This window comes from Buceros rhinoceros, unplaced genomic scaffold (assembly GCF_000710305.1).
Source record: "Buceros rhinoceros silvestris isolate BGI_N320 unplaced genomic scaffold, ASM71030v1 scaffold35439, whole genome shotgun sequence".
Lineage (NCBI taxonomy): Eukaryota > Metazoa > Chordata > Aves > Bucerotiformes > Bucerotidae > Buceros > Buceros rhinoceros.
Window position 1 is genome coordinate 435 of NW_010430379.1, and position 8,746 is coordinate 9,180.

The 8,746-nt window shown below is 43.8% G+C and overlaps 1 protein-coding gene across 1 annotated transcript; it reads right to left on the reverse strand.

The window, feature by feature from the left end:
- Positions 1-3,345: 3,345 nt before the first annotated feature.
- TMEM71 (transmembrane protein 71) lies at positions 3,346-8,095 on the reverse strand (the record flags this gene model as incomplete). Its single annotated transcript, XM_010143022.1, has 7 exons — positions 3,346-3,418; positions 3,560-3,609; positions 4,113-4,188; positions 4,730-4,894; positions 5,401-5,570; positions 6,380-6,592; positions 8,038-8,095. Coding segments are annotated over 7 exons (805 nt in total), but the record flags the coding sequence as incomplete, so codon positions are not given.
- Positions 8,096-8,746: the final 651 nt, after the last annotated feature.

The following is an 8,746-nucleotide window of genomic DNA, read 5'->3' on the forward strand; positions in this document are numbered from 1 at the left end:
CCCCCAGGGTTGGGGCCTCCCCCACTGCCCGGGGCAGCCTGTTCCAGTGCTGCACAACCCTCTCTGTGAAGAAATTTTTCCTAACATCCAACCTAAACCTCCCCTGGAACAACTTAAGGCCATTTCCTCTCGTCCTGTCGCTTGTTACATGGAAGAACAGACCAACCCCCACCTCCCCACAACCTCCTGTCAGGTAGCTGTAGAGAGCGATAAGGTCTCCCCTCAGCCTCCTCTTCTCCAGGCTGAACACCCGCAGCTCCCTCAGCCGCTCCTCACAGGACTAGTGCTCCAGACCCTGCACCAGCTTCGTTGCCCTTCTCTGAACCCGCTCCAGCACCTCAACGTCCTTCTTGCAGTGCGGGGACCCAAACTGGACACAGTGCTCAAGCTGTGGCCTCACCAGTGCCCCCAGTACAGGGCGACAATCCCTGCCCGGCTCCTGCTGGCCACACCAGTGCTGACACAAGCCAGGATCCTTGTTTTTAGCGTAACTGCTTCAATGATTGCAATGTAATTGCAGTCGTAGACTTTTCTCTTAGTATAGGGCTGACTTTTCCAGAGTATTCTTCCAGGAGATTATTTAAACACTAGAGATCTTTATAAACCTCTGGTTTAAAAAGTCCATTTAGTAACAGACTTGCTATAACTAGCAATAAAAGAGGTAACAAAATATTTATGCATATTACACAGTGATATTTACTCTTAATTGCCTCCACAGTTAAACTAAATAAAGAAGCAGAATTATTTAATACTGACAAACTTATTCAAGTGTATTAACTACAAGTAAATACGAGGATGAGTATTAGAACTACTGTTATAGTTACATAATACATCAGTTTTATGAAGAACGTTCTATTGTTGCCCTTTGCTGAAACAATAAAAACCTTCTCTTATTTCACTGGATGCTCGGTCTCCATATCAGAGCAATTTAATGCACTGGGCAAAAGTAAATTTGTGTGCAAAACTGGTAATTTGGGTGAAATTATTTCCCTCTTTGAGCTTTTATTGCTGAACTATTGAAGCTTGTCTTCAGAATATAACCAGTGTATATTTACCCTTTGGAAGAGAAACTTAATTTCAAGTACTTTTTTCCTCATTACATCATTTGTTTGGATCATTGATGCTAGAAATACAGATTTAACCTGCTTGAGTTTGGCTTAGACCCAGAGTTGGACAGGCAGTGGTGTCCCAGTTTGGTCGACTCTTTCTCCCACCAGCACCTTTCGTCTGTGCGCTCTCGCTGCAGCTTTCCAAGCCCTGTCGTGATGCCTGCAGCCCGACTGTACCCCCTGGGCAGAGCCAGCCCTTCCACAGCGGCATTTCACGGCTGATTCACCGGCTGGGCCGGAGCTAGCGTGCCTTTAGCACACCAGGGGACAGGCAGACTAGAAGGAGCGCTAGTTACAGATGATTTAGTGGGCAATAACATCCTTACAGGGTATCATCGTTCTGGTGCACGGGAAGATGAAATCCATGCTGACCTAGATGAACTGGCATACAGGGAGATATTTTCAGAAGCAGATCATTAAAAGCTTGGAGCCACAAGATAACAGGATCTGGTTACCCACAGGTTCTTTGTGTAATTTAGTCTCTGTTGTAGCAAAGATCCAAGCTGAAAAATAGGGCTCAGTGTTTCCAAAGTAAATACCTGCAGGTCTCATCTTTTTGTACCTGAATCCAGGTAATTCAGATTCATTGTTGCTTCTTCACATCCTGATTCCTGTTTTTCTGAAGAGTGCTTTCCTTCCAATAACATTTATTTCTTCTGCTTTTTTCTTTGTGCTCAGCATCGAGGCCAAAAGGCAGCGGGGACATGAGGGACAATCCAGCTTCTGAAGTACGGTACCACGTCCTCGGCCGCTACCAAAATCCATTATCTTTGATGGCATCTTGTTACAAGAGATTAATATATAAAGTATGAGAAGACATCATTTTTTAATAGAAAACTAATTTAATGGGGATTACAAAACACCGATACCTGTCGATGCTGCTTCACTCCTTCAGCGGAGTGGTACCAGGTTAGACCAGTACAGCACCAGGCCCTGCTGTCCAGATTAGACTTGGAAAAAGGTGGATTTGCTTTGATTGTTTCCGAAAACCATGTTTTGAGGGACAGCAGTTAAGAGCTTATATGCTTTAGCAACTCTTGTTAAACAACAAAAAAATGTTTCATGCAATTAAATAAAGGGGAGTTTTAGACAGGAAAGTGGAGAGGTTTGCTGTGGAAACTGGCCAGGGACCTGCTGCTAAACCTTCCTGCAATGTAAAGTCCAGGGAACCTTTCTGGCATGTTCGAACCCTGTCTCACAACAGGGCGCACCCCAAAGTGTAAGGAATCATTTCTAAACTTAAACATATACTCACCAATTACTCTTTTTTCCCAATTATTTCCTGAAGGAAAAAAAACATAAATTTTTGTATGTCTTGATACAAACCGTCTTTTGTTACGAGTCTGTAAGTAGGTTCTGATTTGCCAATCTTAGAACTGCAGGACTACTTGTTTCAGCAGGTAACCTTGCTCTTGGGATAAGCATAAAAGAGGATAATTCTCTGTATACTCATGACTGAAAAGCTCTCAGAGTGTTCCTCTCGTGAAGAACAGCTTTGTTTATCATGCAGAGCTAAACTATTCAGGAAGAGGTCGACAAGCAGTACCATGGAGCATGTGTTTGCAACACCCTAGTCCTCACCTGGCAGCCTTGACTGTACTGGGAATAACGACATCGTGACGGAGGGTTAGATACCATCCTCGAGCAGCCGCGGTGTTCTGCTAAGCCCCTTGGATGCTCAAAATCTGGGGCTATCACTGCCCTGGGGCTCTCCAGGCTGTACCTTGCTCCTGCTGACTTGCTTCTGACTTCCAATACTCTCAGTCCCAAGGCTAAGAGATCTGCCAGCTTGTCTGATTGCCCTGGGGATATGTTGAACTCCCGAACCCTGACACAAACAATATCCTTTTCACCACATGGACATTCAGATAAGCTTAGCAGCATTTTAGCTTCTACACACTTAGAGGAATTTTCTGCTGTTACTATTCTTGCTCTGTCTTCTGCAGCTTCATGTTCTGACATACGAGGTTTATTTTCCTTTTCCACTAACAATTAGGTGTTACAACACTTACTGCACATCATAAAAAGGCAGTTTGTCAAAACAAACAGAAAGTTTCTATTAATACAAATCAGTAGCAGGAAGAGCCAAATCCTCCATCAATGACTTCAGGTAACACCTTCTACCTTTTGTCATGAAAACAACAGGAGGAAAGTCTCCTTCCTCTTCTTAATATAAAATCTCAAACTTTTATTTTCATCCCGTATAAATTCATCACATGGCACTGGAGACACTTACCACAACTTAGTTGTTTTGAAAGATGTGTCAAGACTGCAGAAGGATGACACAGCAGCATCTTGGGACAAAAGCACTGTGAAATTTAAATGGAAGGTTACATCCATCCCAACATTCCCGCATTAGCATCCACAAGAGCCGTGGATGTACATCCAAGGATGGATTTTGGTCCTCAGTAAAATATTGTGTGTTGAATACAAAGAAAGTCTGTACTTACAAACTAAAATTACCAGCAACAAAGTGGCAGCCAATCCTCCCCAAGCACACCTGAGAACATAACAACACCCGCACCGGTTAGGAAAAAACAGTGGCTGCAGGGTGAGTTCACAGAGGTGAAGCCGGCGAGAGGAGGAGGAGAGAAGGTTCTTGCAGATGAACTCTCTGAACTCTGCTGGGGGAACTGCAATTTGGAACGTTACATTACTTAAGCTCTTGAGGATAATCTAGAAATAGAGACCTCAGTATTCGCAGGTTGAGGGAAACACTCATACTGCTCACTTGGACGTGGATCCCTTCTGACTCCTCTCAGCCTTTCAAAACCCCTGTCCAAACCCACTTGACAAAGTAGTTTTCCGATCTTAGTGCGTATTTCTTATTTTTGTTCATCTCTGTATTGCTCGGATATTTCCTTGCATCAACTGTCATGTGAAAATGTATTTTCACAGTGAGATATACCTAATTTTGAAAATGTGACCCTTAATTGATGCTTTATTCATGAGTTGCAGTAAGCATTAACACCAGAAATGACAAATAAAAGGAATAAAAATTACCTTGTACATGTTGAAATGATTAAACACATGATCAGTGCAACCATCTGAGAAAGGACATGTTGTACTGTCCGGGATGCTAAAACAAAAATCAGGGAAATAATTTTCATGAGTTGTCAGGGAAGCAGATACATGACAGGAGGTGTTTGCAAAGACCACTTTCAGCCTGTGGGGCCAGCTGCTTTTTAAGAGAATTTGCCCGGAGTGATTCACAGCAGAAATCTAATTTTCATGCTCGGGATGTCTCTCAGGAGTCTTTTCCCCCCACAGCCACAGAGACACTGTGCCCTCCACGCTCTCAGAAAACAAGCCTTTCGGAATAATTGCCTCTTTCAGGTTTTGTTCCCATGGCCTTTCCTCTATTTTCCTCCTCACTCCACTTTTTTCCTTTTGTGTTTATCACTGACAATAGGAGAGGAAAAGATATGAGCAGAGAGGAGTGAACAGGTAAATACCGATTTTAAGATTTTATTATTTGTCAGTTAAAAATCAGTCATTTAAAATGCGTGTTTCAGGAAATAAACTCTATTCTGCAAGTGGCCATATCAACATTTTTAATGTGAGTAATTATTTCAGATCACTCTAAAAATGAAGCAAACCAGAATAAGAATGTTACGTACTTGCACTGCTCGAAGTGTCTTCACCTGCATTTATCACAAATGGAGAACAGGACAGTCTGGCAGGCTGAAGAGATTCCTCGTCTTTGGTGAGAGAGGCTCCATGAGATCCTGGAGCGAGCGCCTGTGGCTCATGGCTATTATATTCAGAAGAAAACTCTGAATCACCTACAAAAAGCGCGTATGTAACTGAGATTGCACAAAAGAAGAGCTTTGAGACTATGTGAGAATGAATTTGTGGTGGGGGGGAATTAATTAATCACAGGGAGGTTTACAAATTGTTAGGAGTAGGGAATTGGCAGGTTTGATGTATGCGGGAGAAAATACACAGAGTAAAGACAAAACTGCACAGAGCGTAACACTGAAGTGGTTAAAGCAGCTGGGGGAAAGCAGACAGAGCCAGGTGCTCGTGACACCAACACACACATCACTGGCGATGACTTCGGATTCAAATTCAGTCTAAAAATGCCTTCCTGGCACAAAGGTCTTGGTGGACGCACACTGTTTCAATGCCGGGAGCTCAGTTCTCCACTTACAATGCAGGTGTTCCCCTGTCCTTTACCTGCCCATCCCGGCAGACAACCGCTGCAAGATCTACAGAAACAGATACCCCAGTCCTACCAAACAGGCTGAAATGTTGTAGCTCCATTACTTGGGTCCTGGTCAGGGCTTACCAATGTCACTCTCACTGGCTTCTAGTTCATTGCATCCGTCAGGCCAGAGGTCACCTACAGGGGAGGAATCCATACTGCGGAGGATGGTGCTGCTAAGCCATGACCTGGAGGCACCAAGACTGAATACACCAGCAAGAGAGTGACGGATCTTCTTCCTTCGCCTGAACACACTAGATAGGAAAGACACATTGTCGAGGAATAGAGTCAATTATTCCTGTCGAGCAATAGAGTCAATTATTCCTGTCGAGCGGCGACAGAGCTCTAAGGCTTGTGGCACTGATGTGAAAGAGTCAGATTCTGGGTGCTGTTTCTAGATCTGCTCTTGACCCTGGCTGTGTCACCACGGATGACGGCTGCACACTGCAGTAACAGCAGCGTGGTGGCATGTCATGCTGTTGTGATACTGGATATTGTGATACCACATGATACTACAGTTACTGGGCTCTGATAATGCTCTGAGGGGTCTCATGCTACCCAGGAGTTCCACCCATTTGGTGAAGACTGAATCCATTGTACTTCAACTTTTACCCACCTTTCTAAATCGATGTCCTTCTGACATCAGGATTTTTCTCCCCGTAAGAATTTCAGGGCACCACACCTTTTTATTTTTATATATGTATGAGTAATATATATATACATACATGTATATATATGTCCTTTTTTCTTATTCCTTATCATGGTAACACCCCATTGGCAAAATGAGCTGCAGCTCTCCTTTTTCTTTATCGGACACAACTCCGATTACAGAAACAACAGTGTACTGAAGAGTTTTGGGGTAGTAAGATTAGACATGACTGAAAATCAAGTTATTTTAATCACTGCACTTGCTAAACTAAATCAAATGAGATGTTCCCATTATGAAGCAATGCTGATCATATGCCAAGCATCACTTAGACAGCCACCCAGATACCACCAGATAATTCCAGAGACATGGAGCCAACTGCCAACATTGTGTAAAATCTGCATATAGGTCACTTACCGAACTAAATTCTCTTTATATGTGATGCTTGTCTGGGATGGTGTCAGTGTTACGTTGCCCTCTTCATCATACAGAAAACTGTCTTGTGTCAAAATGTAATAACCATTAGAAAGCAGCCGAGGGCTGCGGCGACACGTGGGGAGGGAGCCTGTCAGAGGATTCGTGGAGCAACACCCACAGGCAGGGTCATCGTCCAAAAAGGCACAAGAGTAACTGAAAAGGAGAAATGAAACCGTCTAGTTTAGTCAACGTCTAGACAGTGCAAACTCTCGATTTAATAATAATGAATTCACCTTACCAGCTGATGAGGGCTGGTAATGACATAGATTTAAAATATATGTCAGGGGTTTCAGCCAGCTAGAGTGTGCCTGCGCCACACTTTCCAGAGCTTCAGACAACAGGAGCGCTTCATGCCAGGTGGAGCATTTCATGAACAATGGTGCCAGCTTGAACTGAAAAGTATGTGGTGTCTTTCTCCAGCTGTGCTCTTGGCCAAGGAGTCCTGCCAGATCTACACCTACCTGGAGCTGTCAGGGCTATTCCAGTATTTTGCTTTTCTGAGTTACTCTACATGGTGCAAGCTTGAGTGCCTCTGAACCAGCCAGGATTTATTTGCTTTTTATAAGCTAGCCACACTTGATGAAGATTTAAGGATACATGACTTCTCATTCTCACAAATCCTAGAAGCACCTACCAAGCAGTTCATAGAACCCTCTGGTTGGAAGAGACCTTTAAGATCATCGAGTCCAACCGTTCCCCCTGCACTGCCAGGGTCCCTACACCATGTCCCTCAGCACCACACCCACACGTCTGCTAAATCCCTCCAGGGATGGGGACTCCACCACTCCCCTGGACAGCCTGTTCCAGTGCTGCACAACCCTCTCTGTGAAGAAATTTTTCCTAACATCCAACCTAAACCTCCCCTGGAACAACTTAAGGCCATTTCCTCTCGTCCTGTCGCTTGTTACATGGAAGAAGAGACCAACCCCCACCTCTCTACACCCTCCCTGTCAGGTAGCTGTAGAGAGCGATAAGGTCTCCCCTCAGCCTCCTCTTCTCCAGGCTGAACAACCCCAGCTCCCTCAGCCGCTCCTCACTGGACTTGCTCTCTAAGATCTCCACATGGTGATGACTTCAGCCAGAACTGAAATACAATTGACTTTGAGATGAAATATAGCACAGGAAGACATACTATGTGGTATTTAAAACAGAAGTTAGTAGTAACAGAGGTGAAAGAATCTAAATGTTGTAGAAATTTTACTTAGCACAAGTAAAGTTGGATTTTTAGTTAGTCCATTCTCAAAATCTTTGAGTTCCAAGTGGCCATGCAGTGACCTCCATGGAAAGAAAAAGAGACACTGAACTGATTCAGAAGCTGACATGGGTTTCAGCAGCAGGTTTAACTATCCCATACGGCACATCACCGAGGGACACTGTAGTTTCAGTGCAGGGAGAGCAGGTGGAGCAGAGACACTCCAAAGCCTTGTAATTGCAAAGCCAGTGCCTCCCATCCCCACAGCACTGAACTGTCTGAACTGCCATTTGAAGCAGTAACTAAATGAATATCAGCACTACAATTCTAACTGGCCCAAAAGGGATTTTACAAAGTCTCCAATAAAATAAAAATAAAATTAAATTATTATAATCTTCCTCAGTACCTTGGGAAAATGCATTGTGAGAGGCTGCGTCTATGTTCTCCACTAAAGGCTGTTGAACCTGCAGAGACAAAGGCCAGATAAGAGGGAGTTGTTATCATACCCACTGACAGCTGAAACACTTGACAGGTCTTCACTGACAGGTACCTTGTGCATATCAATAAGATCACAAAAGAAGCCAAAAAAGGAAAGGAAATTAAGGGAGAGATTAAAGGAGATAAAACAGACGAAAGAATGGGGGAAAGACATACCATTTACAGGAAACTCATCTCTACCAGGACAAGAGAGGATCAGAGCCAACCACAAGCAGATGCCTTGAAAGAAATAATTATGGACACAAACTCAATAGCAGGCCTAATTTTATCGGTCTTTTCTCAGAAACCTGCTTCATGCCAAAAATAGTACATGTACTGGTAATAGATAGAGTAGAAGGGAAGAGCCACCATTACCATTACAAGATATTTTTCAGATGAAAATCACAAACACAACACAACAGGCATAGGAACAGCAACAGTGACAAAGATTTGACAATAATGTTGTGTCAGGGGACTAAGGAAATAGGATTTGTCTGGATTAGCATGGCTCAGGTCTGCACGGTGCTGCCAGGAGTTCAGCATCCGAGAGAATCGCTCTCACAAGATATGAGCAATGGCTATCCGCAGGGAGGATTTGTGTCTGTTGCCACACGGAAGGGTAAAAGATACGCTCTTTC